Source organism: Echeneis naucrates, chromosome 18 (assembly GCF_900963305.1).
Source record: "Echeneis naucrates chromosome 18, fEcheNa1.1, whole genome shotgun sequence".
Lineage (NCBI taxonomy): Eukaryota > Metazoa > Chordata > Actinopteri > Carangiformes > Echeneidae > Echeneis > Echeneis naucrates.
In genome coordinates, this window is record NC_042528.1 from 2,573,177 (window position 1) to 2,588,637 (window position 15,461).

At 39.9% G+C, this 15,461-nt stretch overlaps 2 protein-coding genes across 2 annotated transcripts; both read left to right on the plus strand.

Moving 5' to 3' along the window:
* Positions 1–5,215: 5,215 nt before the first annotated feature.
* LOC115058880 (E3 ubiquitin/ISG15 ligase TRIM25) lies at positions 5,216–11,030 on the plus strand. Its single transcript, XM_029526432.1, has 8 exons — positions 5,216–5,566; positions 6,174–6,959; positions 7,290–7,398; positions 8,219–8,314; positions 8,729–8,962; positions 9,133–9,155; positions 9,339–9,487; positions 9,576–11,030. The coding sequence occupies exons 2-8, from the start codon at positions 6,295–6,297 to the stop codon at positions 9,863–9,865; spliced, it is 1,566 nt and encodes a 521-aa protein (XP_029382292.1). The 5' UTR covers positions 5,216–5,566; positions 6,174–6,294; the 3' UTR covers positions 9,866–11,030.
* Positions 11,031–11,386: 356 nt separating this feature from the next.
* On the plus strand, positions 11,387–13,936 carry mrpl48 (mitochondrial ribosomal protein L48). Its single transcript, XM_029526441.1, has 8 exons — positions 11,387–11,527; positions 12,177–12,217; positions 12,311–12,342; positions 12,419–12,504; positions 12,681–12,850; positions 12,928–13,030; positions 13,114–13,203; positions 13,636–13,936. The coding sequence occupies exons 1-8, from the start codon at positions 11,507–11,509 to the stop codon at positions 13,711–13,713; spliced, it is 621 nt and encodes a 206-aa protein (XP_029382301.1). The 5' UTR covers positions 11,387–11,506; the 3' UTR covers positions 13,714–13,936.
* The last annotated feature ends 1,525 nt before the right edge of the window (positions 13,937–15,461 follow it).

Genomic DNA, 15,461 nt, shown 5'->3' on the forward strand with positions numbered 1-15,461 from the left:
TGTAGGACATATCATACTCACCATGACAAGAGCCAAAATATTAATCAAACTGGAATGTACAGTATGTAGAAGGTGTAGCTTCAAAATGTTTGTAAGCTATTGTTTGATGTACTTTGAAATCAAGAATCTGCTGTTCAGAAATTTGAAAATATAAAAGCAGCTTTCATTTTATATCCTGAACTCGGTGATATGGAGGATAGAGCAGTAAAGACTGAGGTCGCTGACCTCAGAAGGGAAACCTCTGAGACTGAGCAGGAAATTGACACATTGATTACAAATATAATTCTGTTTCATAATAAATACAAAATTATTTTGATGTTCTTTGATGTTCTGTGAGGAAACTTTTTGGCCAAAGAAGACTCGATTTTAAAGAATGGATCTGACAGTGTCATCCATTTAATCCAAGAAAATCCCCATCAGAGTGTAATCTATGATCAATTATCAAAGGTCAAATGATATAATATTATGATAGCAATCAGTTCTATAGATAGTTAGTCATAGATATTGTGAAAGTTGTTAACATGAACTCTTTTGTTATCGCTTCAACAGTTACTGTGAAACTGTTGGACAACCTTTGTTAAACTGAGGAAGAAGAAGACATCCAGTGTTGATTTTACATCCTAAACTCGGTGACATGGAGGATAAAAGAGTAGAAGCTCTGGTCGCTGACCTCAGAAGATGGTCGCTGACCTTTGACACTGAGCATGAGAGGGTGACTGCAGATGAATATTTTGAGCACCAGAAGGAAACTTTGCTTCGATATATCCAGAACAACAGGCAGAGCACCAACACCAAGCTGTTCTCTATGCTGGCATTGCTGAATACTTATGTTCCTAACTCCTACCTTGAGATGACTGAGTGTCAAAAGATCCTTGGACCACCAGATCCCATCCATGGAGGGCCCCCTTTTGAAAAGAGAATGGAGCCATTTACTGCTCTCATCAGAACATTCAAACTAAAATGTGGACAAAAATGTAGGATTGACCCGATGCTTACACAGCATGTTGGCTCGGAGATTTCCAGAAGTGGTACAGTGGAGATGTTTGTCTGTCTTAAGAGAATAAATAATTTGTTGGTGTGTGTCCAGAGTTGGAAACTGACTTCAAGCTTTGATGGCAAAGTAAGTGAAGTAATGTGGTTCCAACTTCATGAGGGTCGCAAAGAGGACACCAGTTTTATTCAACTCTCTGACCTTTAACAGAGGAACAACTAAAGGATAATACAAAGTCCTGGATTGGTAATTAAGGAGTATATGAGAGGACAGAAAAAACGAGACAGCGAGATATTTCAAAATAATATTTTTTATTTAATCAGGGTGATGGGATAGGAAGTCACTTCCTGTGTGCCCAATTTTTGAATTCTTCTTTTGAATAGAAAAAGTCAATCACTCCTTCTCATGTGATATCTTGTAGGGTTGGATTATAGTAGCAAGCCTCCTTAATTATCATTATTTCTGATATAATTCTTTCTTAAGAAGACGATTTATGAAGTTCAGTGTACATGTAGAGAACATTTCTTATCCCAGCTGACTGAAGCTTCTGGGAAAATGAAACTTAAGCAGAGGTTTTATAGTAAATGTCAATCACACAAACACAATGCATTGACAATGCATTGTGTGATTGCCATTAATCATGTAGGACATATCATACTCACCATGACAAGATCCAAAATATTAATCAAACTGGAATGTACAGTATGTAGAAGGTGTAGCTTCAAAATGTTTGTAAGCTATTGTTTGATGTACTTTAAAATCAGGAATCTGCTGTTCAGAAATTATATAATATAAAACCAGCTTCTGAGACTGAGCAGGAAATTGACACATTGATTACAAATATAATTATGTTTCATAATAAATACAAAATTATTTTGATGTTCTTTGATGTTCTGTGAGGAAACCTTTTGGCCAAAGAAGACTCGATTTTAAAGAATGGATCTGACAGTGTCATCCATTTAATCCAAGAAAATCCCCATCAGAGTGTAATCTATGATCAATTATCAAAGGTCAAATGATATAATATTATGATAGCAATCAGTTCTATAGATAGTTAGTTATAGATATTGTGAAAGTTGTTAACGTGGACTCTTTTGTTATCGCTTCAACAGTTACTGTGAAACAGTTGGACAACCTTTGTTAAACTGAGGAAGAAGAAGACATCCAGTGTTGATTTTACATCCTAAACTCGGTGACATGGAGGATAAAAGAGTAGAAGCTCTGGTCGCTGACCTCAGAAGATGGTCGCTGACCTTTGACACTGAGCATGAGAGGGTGACTGCAGATGAATATTTTGAGCACCAGAAGGAAACTTTGCTTCGATATATCCAGAACAACAGGCAGAGCACCAACACCAAGCTGTTCTCTATGCTGGCGTTGCTGAATACTTATGTTCCTAACTCCTACCTTGAGATGACTGAGTGTCAAAAGATCCTTGGACCACCAGATCCCATCCATGGAGGCCCCCCTTTTGAAGAGATAATGGAGCCATTTACTGCGCTCATCAGAACAGTCGATCTAGATCCTAGATGTATATGTGTGGCTCACCCGATGCTTGCACAGAGGGCTTTGGAGCTCCTGGCCGACTCAGGGATTTCCAGAAGTGATATGCTTATGAGGCTCTTTCCATTATGCAGCGAGCAGGCCCCACCACACACAGTCCAGTTCATCAAAGAATTGCTGACAAAGAGAGAAATGGAAGCAGGAAGAAAAGAGAAGTTCTCACGCTTTATTGAAGATGTAGTGGAGCGTGAGAGTTTCCAGAAAGCTTTAGATGTCTTGAAATCTGCATCAGAAAAGTTTGAATGGAACTTCATTTTCCCGCAAACTATTTCTCGTCTGTATTACATTAAGAGGGAACCCAGTGACTATGACAGCGCTGAACGGTGGGCCAAGAAAGCCATTGAAAGAGATCCAGACAACTCTTATGTGGCTGACACTCTTGGGCAGATCTATAAGAACCGTTTGCTGAGAGAAGCAAGCACACCTCAGGAAATCCAAAACATGGCCAGAAAAGCCTTTGAAGCTTTTAAAGAGGTGGACAAGAAAGCTGAAAAAGAGAGCACAGAGCCTGCTGTGATGGACACAACAGGTACCATGGACATAACAAACTCCTTCAACAACAGAGGCCGTTTCGGTTTCATGCAAGTAGCAAAGATAAACTTTGAGAAGTCTGCTGCACAACGGAGGGATTTGATCCAAAGGAGAAGAGAGGGAGTGGAAGACAACTTTGAGTTTTTTGAGTGGTACCTGACCTACTCCAAACTCGACAGGAGCACCTTCGAGCCGTCTTTCTTCTGGAAGCATGTTGCAGTTTGCTACAGTCACTTCACGAATCAATCGGCTGCTGATTCCACCAGCTTTCCGGGCCTCCTTGACTTTCTCAATCAAGGCCTTCTCATGTCAAAGGGAAGACGTGCTCTGTTCGAGGAGAATGAGAAAACTGTGGCTAATTTAGAGACAACCCAAGTTGATCTGAAAACTGACTATGAGGGAAATGTTGATGACGTAAAAATGGCAGAGCGGTACATCCTCTCCAATATCATCCTGAGCAACAGGAAGGCTGATTCCCCTCTGCTCACCCCAGTCAGACACCTCCAAACAATACTTCAGAGATTCATGGGCACAAATGAGTACAGAAACCCAGAGTTTTGCCTTTTGGTTCTGCTGTTGTTTTGGCCTGAGGAGAATGATGAAGAGGTGGACCAACAAGTCACAGAAGACAGCACACCTTTGGAGGATGAAGACACTGATAATGGAAACCAAGAACGTCCACTGCTGCTCCTTAACCCTGACCTGCAGCAATATGTTCAACAAATGGAGGACATCTTCCAGAAAACCAAGTATGGATTGTACCTGCGTGGTCGGTACCTTTTGCCTCTGTTTTTTCTGGGAAAGGGCATTGGACTGAGCAAATGGATTCACAAATCAAGGTTGGATGCAATCGTGGAAGGAATTGCTGGCAAAAAAATTGAAGGAGATGAGAAGAAAGAAAGTTGGATCAGTTACATGTGGATCACTGGAAAGGTGTGGCAGATCCCAGAAATCCAAGATATCCTCCTGCCAGTCATGGTACAGCCCCTCCCTCAGGGGCCTCAAGAGCCTCAGGAGCAGGAAGTACAGAAAATGTTTGTTAATGCTGGTGGAAAGCAAATAATGGCTTCAGTCGAGGATAACAATCCTCCAGTGGAGGAGCCCGTGTTTTTCTATCTTGGCTTCAACATTCGGGGTCCCGTCCTCTTCAAAGTTCCTCCGCCTGAAGAGTGAGTATTTGTCAGACAGCCAAAGTGATGCAACGACCTGCACAGCACCACTAACATCCCAAAGGCCACGCTTTTCTATGATGCTGTAATTTTTTTTTTTTTTTGGAGCAGGAAGACAGTATGAAATCAATTCACAAAACTAAAGAGTGATTTTTACTTTATAATACTTGGATGTGGGATTGTGTGTGGTGAAATATATAAACCAAATTATGTTTGACAATGCACTTAAATTGGAGGTGATTTGTTTTTTTTCTTTGCTTTTATTGAAATGATTGCATGTCAGTGTATTTTTGAGGTTTGCTGCTTTCTTATGAAGAGTTTAAAGTCTATTGTTGACATTTTTGGTCTTGTTATGTAATCTATGATTAAATCAAATAGAAAATGTGTTAAATGATGATCAATTGCATTCAAAATCAAGAAAATTCCCATAATTTAGTATCTCTTTGGTTTATATTTAACCTTTTGAACCTTAATGTCTTCTGCTCTGTTTTTATTTCCTAGCTGTGTGATGAATAAAGGGATTTTAATTTGCAAGCATCAATTTGTTTAATGTTATTTAGGAACCCACATTTTTAAATCTCACCACAGGAGCTTTCATAGTTTAAGTATGAACTAACCCTACACAATTTGTGCAGGCATATTCCCTCCATTGACAATTTTCTAAATTACCAATAACAAATAATTACAGATATTATCTAACCGTATTGATTATATCCTCCTGAGAACTGGGAATTCATTTCTGGCAGGTCATGTGTTATAACATGACAAATAATAAAGTTTTTTTTTGTACACACACAATTAATCTATCCCGAAAAAGTCAAAATGAAAACACTTTTTTTTAGAATATGAATAATAACAACACATAAACAACACCAATGAGACGTTCACGGGCTTTCTAGCTGAGAAGCGGGATTTCCGAGGGTCCGTGAAGGGGCCGTTTTCTCCGCATCAACCAGCAGGTTTAACGGTCGGTCGGTCCGTCAGTCAGGTGAGCGAGTCGGCGTCAAACACCGACAAATCCCGGTGAAAAGGGCCAACCACCGGTGACTGTAAGACGTCCAGAGGCCGTTGGAGGTGTTGTAGATTTAAACACCGTGGGAAGGAAAGATAGACCCCCCCTCAACAACCCCCCCACACCGACAAAGACAGCGGAGCTAACCGGCGGAAATGCTAACATGCTAGCCCCGGAGCGACAGGTGCAGCCCGGCGTGGAGGTTTGAGAAGGCGGCTTGATGTGGTGTCTTTCCCCGGTAAAGACCGGCTCATCGGCCCGTTCAGATCTGACAAGATAAAACACACTTACAGTGTAGAGGTAAGCTGTGTTAACATCCTGTGTGTGTGTGTGGTGTTTCATTTAGCTGCTCGGAGATCAGAGATGCTAACGAGCAGGAAAGTTCACCAATCTTCGGCTCCTTTGTGTGTTGTGTGTCAGAAACATGCTGGAGATGTGTTGTTGTTTTTATCATCACTGTTACAGGCCTTTAGTCAGGTCTGACACTGACAGGTGGGGGGCTGGAAATCACTGCAGACTCACCGGGACACACTTTAGGCTTCATGTAAACAACAACAACAACAACAACAACACACAGAGGGAATCTTCAGACACACAAAAACACACAAACATGGACAAAATGAGTTTTTTTTAAGCATGCTGTCAGAAGGCCTTACAGCTTCAGTGTATTTCAGTTTCGTTTTTAAAGGGATGTGAAAGTGATCTTAATGTGGGACATTTGCATCACAATTTTATCTGTTTTACACTTTTGTCATGATGGTAATCATCGTTTTGGACTGGGAGAGACAATGACATGAGGAAATCTCTGTGATGGGCACTCTTATGATGAATCTATTATCAAAGGAAATGTCAGTTTCAGCACATCTCTCAAAGAAACTTTGTGCATTTATTGTTTTTTCTTTTCCAGCAACCAGACACCTACAGAGGGGAAACCTCTTTTTAGCCTCCATCCCTCCAGCATCCCTTTTCTACACATCTCCACCTCTCTCAGCTGTTTCATCCGTTCATCTCCTGTCTCCACAACTGCCATGGCCTCGGCCAAGTCAGAGTCCAGCGTCCTGCAAGAGGAGCTCACATGCCCGGTGTGTCTGGACTTGTATCGAGACCCTTACTTGCTTCCTTGCGGCCACAACTTCTGCAAGAACTGCCTTGATCACCTGAAGCGGCAGGCGGAGCGAGGCCGCTTCCGCTGCCCAGAGTGCCGCGACAGCCACCGGTGGAGCACCAACTTTCAGAAGAATTTCAAACTAGCCAATATTGCTGATGACTACCGTCACAGGCGCAGAGCTACCACCGCCGCTGCTACAGCTTTAAAGTCCAGGCAGCTGCTGTCGTGCTCGTTGACAGCACAGCAAGGCAGGGGTGCGTTCGCTGTTCCATGTGACTACTGCCCCTCATTAGCTGTTGAGGCATCAGGCATCAACAGTGCCGGCGTTGGGTCCTCTGCTGCTTCTGGCTCTCTGGAAGGAAGTGATAAGCAGGGAGCTGCTGCCCCCGCCACTGCTGCTGCTGCTGCTGCTGCTTCTGCCGTGCCAACATTTGCTGTCAAGACGTGCCTGAAGTGCGAGGTGTCAATGTGCCAGGAGCACGTAAAGCCACATCTTGAACTGCCGGCCTTCTGCGAGCATCCACTGACAGAACCGATCAATGACTTCTGGAAGAGGAAGTGTCCAGAGCATGATGAGATATACAGGTAGAGGCCACACACTTTAGAGTCAGAGATGGTTAACTACAGTGTTTACTATGGCTGCCAAAAACTGCACTGTGCGACGTCAAACTTATTAGAATAACTGTTCATTTATGTTTTGCTGTATAAGCAGTGTCATGTTTTATTTCAGGGTGCAGCAGATTGCCTGTGGTTTGTTGTTTTCAGAGAAATTGATATTTATAGAAAACTTTGTTGTCAAAAGCAATCTCCTCATGAATTATTCAGTCAGAGTGCCACTCTGTCTGTGAGTGGAGTATCTCTGCTTCTGCTCTGTTTTTTGTGTGAATATTGTTTTTATTTGGCATGTAATTCCAGATACTACTGCATGGACGACAAAGTGTGTGTGTGCAACGCCTGCACCATAGAAGGAGAGCACTCTGGACACACAATGAAGACCCTGAAAAACACAATGAAAGATCTAAAGGTACACTTAGGTTAATGGTTTCTAGCCATCCCTTATTAATATTAATATTATTATTATTATTATTATTATTATTATTATTATTATTACTATTATTATTATTATTATTATGTAAAATAAAACAGGAGATTCCCACATCGAAAGATTTTGGAATAGGTTAGAAGACTGAAAAGGATGTGAATTTTTTTCTCCCCACTAAATCTAAAGCAGAGATGTTTTCTTCATCTATTCTTTCTATGGTTAGAATAGATGAATTATTGTATTGAAATATTGAATTTTAAAGCACAAAGTACTCCAAAATGTAAGATGAAGGCATTCTGAAATAAACATGTTGGAGTTCAGGACTACACTACTCCATTCAGTTAACCTCCTTTTCATTGTTTGGCTCAAACAAAGTGCTGTGATGAGTCTGGAATCCCAATGAATGTGTGTGTATCGCTGCATGTTAATGAATGGAAGAGTCATGTGACTTTTTCTACAGGAGAGTTAAATCCGCTTCCTGTGCCTCTCTCTCTCTCTCTCCTGCGCAGTCTGAGGTTGAGAGTTTTCCAGTTCCTTGCTGTGAATATGCTGTTTGTGAGCAGCCAAAGGGCATTTTCCATTTCAACCTAGCTGATTGAATAATGTTTTCAACAGTGAGGCTGGAGGCTATCAAAAAGATCCTGCAGCGCTTCCCTGTTTTGGATTTCTAGAACAATGGAAAATCCTCCACATCTCCACATCTTCAGAGAAATGAGAAACTAATCAGAGCAGAGATAAACCAGAATCATGTTTACTATGATGTGTTTTTCATGAGCCTGTCATGTTGCCTCATGTTCACCAGGGCTCGTTGGATAAACAGCTGTACAGGGTTGACAGGAAGTACAGCATGACAGAGAAAAAGCTCCAGGAGCAGAAGGAGAAGGAGAGACAGAACAAAGTAAGCTGACACACAAATTTAGAGACAGTTCAATAATTGGCCATTTGTAATGCCAAAGGGTAAAAATATGATTGTGACCTCTGCAGTATAAAATGGGGACTAGATCAGGAAAATCCTGGTATTTTATTATGTATATTAGGATGCTTGATTTTTGTCATTTTCCATTCAGTTTAAACAAAACAAAATGTTAATTATTTATTCAGTCAGACTAATAATAACTTCTCCGAGTTCAGTGAGCTTGATAAAACGTATTAATGTGGCAGCTAAAGATGTACCACACTTTATTAAGCAGATTAATTATGTTATTCCAAGTCAAATTTACAAACATGAAACCGATAGAACAGATTTACATGAATAAAAAGTAACACTAACGACATGTTGTGGTCTTTCTCCTCGTCACTTCCAATCATCTAGAAGTTTATGGATGACTCCGAGCAGAGTATGAACAGGCTGGGTGAGGAGATGAAGGACAAAGTGCTCAGCTTCGTCAGCAGGTTGCGGGAATGCACACGCACTCACTGTGAAACCAACGGGCCTGCAATCCAGAAGAACATCACCAGGATCTGCCAGGACCAGGCCCGGCTCCAGGAGGCCCGCTGCGGCTTTGAAAGCCTGATGCAGGAAAACGATCCTTTCCGCTTCATCGAGGTCAGATGCATTATGAGCTTTAAACTGTGACATACACAAGAGGAAAACAATATTTTGAATATAAATTCCTGCTGTTTTTTAATTCAGACATTTTTACAGCTGCCATTTGGCCGATTTTAAAAATGTTCAGCTTTTTGTACAACTGTATAATTGTTCTTTTTTTTTCTTAGGCATACAAGACAACAGGAAAACAGTAAGTACTGCTTTTATATTTATTCATCGTTGGAACTAACAATTATTTTTCATTACCAGTTCTTTTTACTTTTTACTTACCACTCACTGCAGATAAATGATGATTTATTGTGTGTGAAAACCTGAAAATTGCCCTCTTCATCCACGTTTTGTTTCTGTAACTGTACGTGTGTTTGTGTTTTAGGTCCCGCAGACAACTCAGAAAAACCATGTTCTACCCAGAATACGTTGACATGGAGACAGAAGTTCTTGTAACGATGATGGAAGAAGAGATGAGGAAATTCCTTGATGAGGAGCTACCATGCCACATCGTCGCTGCCATTAACTCCATGTGTAAGAAATTTGTTGGTTAAAAACATCAGTGTTTGAAGCATTAAAAGAAAAGATGATGATATCTAAAAAAATAATTTCTGCCCACCAGGTCATCTTTCAGATCTTGAGGAGGAAGAGGAGCAGGAGGAGAACGAGGAAGAGGCTGTGGAAGAGGACGATGAAGACGACCTTGATGACAGCAGTGAGGAAGAAATGCGGAGTGAGGGTGAGGAGGACGAGGAGGAGGAAGAGGAAGAGGAAGAGGAGGAGGACGGTCACGACCTGCTGGCTGAGGATCTTTACAGCCCCGGGGAAGATGAGGAAGAGGAGAGTGAAGAGGAAGATGATGAGGAGGATGATGACAGAGAAGAGGAGGATGAGGAGGAGAGGGGAGTTTAATTTTGCGTGTAATTTGTTTACATATATTTTTACATCTTTTGAAGCACTTTGGATTTTATTCCTGACTGTGGATGAGTGCAGCTGATGTTATGGTTTAACATTCGTTCAGATGTTGTGCCAGTCTTCTCTTTGAATGTCCCACATTCAGTCACGGACGTCAGCAGCTGCCAGTTTTGCCTCAAACTCTTCCACAAATGAAAAACACATAGGAGACGATAACATCTTTGGTCCAACTGGATTTAAAAATAGCTGTCTACTTAGAATCTCATGCTAAACTCATGTCGCAACCTGCTAAACGTTGGGGCGCTCCATGTTAGGAGATATTTGCTGAATGTGAATGTGTGATTACAGAATGTGGCTGTAAGGACTCAAACGTGTGAAAATCAATTTGCAAAACATCTGAACCTCTGTGATATCAGATTGTCTGGCACATTTTCCAAAATGTGACACTGCTGATTTTACTGCACTGACAGATTTGATTTCATCTGTTTTGAAAAGGAATTTTTTTTTTTTTTTTTTTTTTTACGGGGACTAGAGAGATGTCTTTCACAGACAATCTTCTGAAACGATTTCCCTTATGTTTAGACAAACATGTCTGCTCTCCTTTAGTTTCCCAGTTTTCCATCACCGTGAAAAGCCTTTTTAATGAGAATCTTTGTAAACAGAGATATAATATTAAGCAAATACACCAAGCAAGTAACAATCTACTTGAATGAGTCCACTGAGTATGGATTGTTGTGATTTTTTCATTCATGCCGGAGTTGCAAGCCAAAGAGTGAGGATGTAATATTTTTTTTTAAAGTGCGTGGACACTTTGAAAAGTTTGTTTGATAGGCATGATGTTGAAAAAAGAAATGCAGTATGTTATTACAAAGTTAACGTAGATTACAGGAAGACTCTGCTTTTCATATTTCATTGCGCTTTCAAAGCAATTAATGCATTGTTTCTAAAAGTTAAAAAAGTCAAACGTTCCTATGCACTCTTCCTACATTATTCTTAAAATATCAGTTTCAGGCGATGTGGAATTTTGCACTTTAATACAAAATAAAATTGCTATATGTTAGGCCTGAAATATATGAATGTTGAAAGCTGATTTTTATTTGAGTGATTCTGTCAGGGGCCAAACTAAAACAAATAACATGAAAATAAAGCCTGCTGAAATGTGCACCGTGGTCCAAGTTGTTCCTTTTTAAGATCTAAAAAAAAGACAAAGCTACTGTAGTGTTCAAGTTAATCCTGAAGAGGAATATGGGATTTGTCTTGCTTTCTTACAAAGTTTTTTTGTTCGGAGTCAGTTTGAACATTTCTGGATTACAGCTAAATTAAATTGAATTAAAAAAAAGATACAATGGAAACAAGCTGTGAGAGGAGACATAGCACAAATTAATGATCTTTAATGTTTAAATACAGAATTTATTATTTCATAAAAAAACACCTTAAACGATAAGCAGTAATTTCTCCGGAACTTTTCTTCCGACGCGTTTTACCGACGACCGGAAAAGCGGACGGATTCACTTCCGGTGTGCACTTCCGTAATATTTTTTTCCGCGGCGGGCAGCATGTGTGTCGGATTTTCATGTTTTACGGATTAAATGATTAAATAAGCACAACACAAACAGTTTGTATTTGTCGGACGGAGCAATGAGTTCAGCTTTTCGGAGGGTGAGTTTGTTTCCTCTTCGCTAAATGTTTGTTTCTCTCTCAGAGGTCAAACTGACATTTTTAGCTTTTGCTCTTCTTCCAGCAGCATCATTGTTATTTAAAAAACACAAACAGCAGCTAACGGAGGATTATTTTAACCATGTTTTTCATGGATTGTGTCGATTTGAGGCTGGAAATGACCGAAGTGCTTCAACAGCAAACAGAAATGTGAAACATCAGTAAACAAACTAAACTTACAGAAACGGTGGAAGGTTCATATTCTCTGCTGAAAGTTTAATTCTGTTGGGTTTTTACCTCAGATTTTCATATCATTATTGTCAGGTCATATATTGTGTATAAGTCAGGTCAATTAATTGATCAATGACTTCAATTAATCGACTCTACTACTTCAAAAATGGCTGCTAAAGCTGACGTCATCAAACAAATGCATTCAAATTATTTTTATATTTAGATAAGGGGAAAAAAAAACTATGCAAATCAATACAATGTTCCCGCAGGGTTTATATAAAGTATAAATAGTTATCTGACAATTTCAATTATTTAAAAAAACACATTTAATCCATGTTTGTATGTTGAACTTAAACAATGGTAGGTGCTGTAACTGGCTGTCGGACTCATTTAACAGTTGATTGCTTTCTCCTCTTTTCAGTTGCAGGTGTGTGTGTTGAATCCTGTTCTGGCATTATGCCGGTAAGTCTACTTTTTCTCTTTTAATCTGATTATGTGCACTCTCTTTTTTTGTGATACTGTTTCTGACCAATGCTTCTGCGGTTGTGTTTAAAGGGCCACACCATCTGTCCAGTCTCCTGTATGTGGTAAGTAGTTAGATCTTGTGTGTGTTAAATCTGCTTTTTTGGGATTTGTATTTAAAAGGACAACTGTTCTCTTCAGACATGGCTTCTGTAAATGACAGGCAGTATCACAGCATGCCAACGCACGGGATCGGGAAGTGGAGCTACCTTGTGAAAAGAAAAGGGGTAAGACTGAGACCTGGAGAAAGAAAAAAATATTTCTGCTGCCGAAGAATTTTAAAATGACAACACAGATTAAAAAAAAAAAAAGATGGTGGCATGAGAACAAATGAGCTCAAACGTTTGTAGAATTCCAGGTTTTATTTTTATTCATGGTTGTCACATCACATTTCTGTTTTTAGCCGAAGAAGAAGAAAGACAGATTTCAGATGAAACCAGTCGTCGCAGCATCAGACACAGCGTACGGGACTCTGAATGTGAAGGTGTCGGGTTATGACATGACGTTGGTGGAGCACTACGCCCAATACATCCACAACTTCTGCAACCGCCTCGACATTAAAGTGGGACTGTGGTGAGGACATGGAGGTGTTTTTATCAGCAGCTTTTTTTTCTGCTTTAATTTTCACTGTTACTGTCTTTCACCTTCAGCTATGCTTTGCCAACCAAGACTACAGAGGTCATGCTGATGCAAGAGCAAGGGACCAAGATGTACGTTGATGCCGTCCTGAAGACTCACGAGCGAGTCATCCAGGTAAAGCTGACTTTATATCCATATGTTTGATGTGTGTGTTTGTGAGGAAGGCCCGAGTTTAAACTTTATTTGTGTTTGTCTAGTTGACAAGCTTGAAGAGTACGCTGTGTCCCGTCTTCATGGACGTCCTTCTGAAGAATCAACCCGAAGGAGTTCAGCTTTCAGTGAAAGAGGTGAGTTAGTACGAAGTCAGAAGCTCAGTTTATCCTCACAGTTCCAAACCAGGTCAAGATATTTAACACAAAAGAAATGAGTAATTCTTAATTCATGTTCATTTTGGGCAGTTACACTAAATGGCCACATATAGACTTTTACCTGAGGATCGATCAGCTGCCCTAACTGGAACTGTCACCAGCCCAGCTAGTCCCAAAAAGAATAATCACCTGTTTTTGGTCATATAGTGTTTCCCACTTACATTGGAAACTGTAATTAGATGTTATTTTAGCATAGTGTCATATTTTCACCACAAGCAACATTAGTGCAGTAAAGAATCTGAATTATTGATGATTAATAACTGAACCTAAAGCAGGAGGATAATTTTAGGAGACTGTTTTCTAACTTTAACGTTTTGAAAATCTCCCATCTCTCCCTTCTTTCCCTTTCAGCACACTGAGGCTGACTATAAAATGCGTTTTAAGGCACGTCCAGCGTTGGAGGAGCTGCTGGCTCAGATGAACCATTAACACCTGCGACATTCTTACAGTTGGACCTCAGTGATTTAAAAAAAACTGTAGGTGATACAGATGTTACATCAACAAACAGGAGTACCCAGCTGATCTTTATTTATTGCTTGGCATTCATCAGGTGGATGCTGTGAATAGTGATCATTTCTATTCAAAGAACTCTGCTCATTTCTGTATATTTGAACTTCTTTAGCATCATTGAAAATAAAACCTTTACTCCACATTGTCATAATTAATGTCTCAAGTTTCCTCAATTTTGTACCCAAAGCCCATAAAAGTCTCAAAGGTGAAAATTACATTCTTATACTTTTCTTACTTTCTAATTTGAGTTATAATTTTTTTTAAGAAGAATTAAAACATATCAAACAAAACAAAATAATAAAAGAATGAATGATATTAGAACAAGACAAAATTAGGGACAGGGGAAAAAAACAATTAAAATGACTCAGCCCACACCCTTTATATAAAAGAAACTATAAATGAAACAAAACAATCATAATGAAGTGCTCCCCAAATTTCCCAATAATAACCAAGTATAATATAAGTAGGTATCTTAAATCTTTCAGCAAATATCAAATTAATTGCAAATTAGCAATGAAATAAATCTCATTTCAAATCTACAGATTATTAACCACAGTCCACGGTGTTCCTCGTAGATTTCTTACCCCAGAGCTCCACTCCGGCTTTCATTTTCATCTGGAACAAGAAATTGAAATACATTGTTATAAATAAATCAACATTAAAAAGCACCAAATGCTTTTTCACTTAATTTTTCAATTTTAATTAAAACTGTTTATAGTTGTGTAGAAAATCTTAAGTGATTGCACAACCACCAACCTTCTGAAACTGTGGCTCCATATATCCTCCGCGTCGGCTTGCAGTGTGAGCTTAACGTTCCTACGGGCATTTGCGATGACTGTAAAGCAGCCTGGCATGTTTGTTTCTTGGCTGAGATTCATCGTCTGAGGAATAAAAACAAGGTGAAAAAATAAATAAAAACAATGGACAGTTTTAGCCAATATGAAGAACAGATATGTCAAACCGTACCGCAGGAGAAACCGTAGCAGATTCTTCATCAGTTGTCAGGATGAGAGAGTCCTCCAGTCTAAGGGGCTTCTTTGGATTGGACTTTTCAATGAGCTTTGAACCTTTGGTGCTTTCCGTTCTCTCCACAGCCTGTACAAGAAAAATTATATTCATAAATGTGCTTCAACTTAATAATGTGAGAGTATAAAATAACTCCTGCCATAAAGGACCTGTTGTATAGCAGCATCACGTGGAATCACATGAACGCTTAATGCGAGATTCTTTTTGTTGGTTTGATAAACCAACACACTGATGTGCATGTTGACTGGAAATCCATCTCTTAGCAGGACTCCATGTGTCGAGAAGTACAGGTGGTGTATCTTGATGTGGGCATCTGAGACCTCGGAAACTTGTTCCAAAAAGGTTCCACATGTTCCTTTGTGTAGAACTGCAAACTCTTCAGAAACTGTGCAGAGGCCTCCTGAACACCATAGAGAGGGGAAAATAAGGAGCCTCACTGTTACAGGAATCTGAGTTGATTTCTACAGTTTTCATCATATTCACTCACTTGTACACTTCCAGTGTGGAAGATGCATTTCTGTGGGCTCTCCAATAATGACACTGATGTCCAGAAGGGGACCTCCTGGTTTGCAGTGCATCTCGCTCAGAGTCCTCTCATGTTCATCCCAAGATTTAATCTGGTATGTGAAACTGACGTAGGC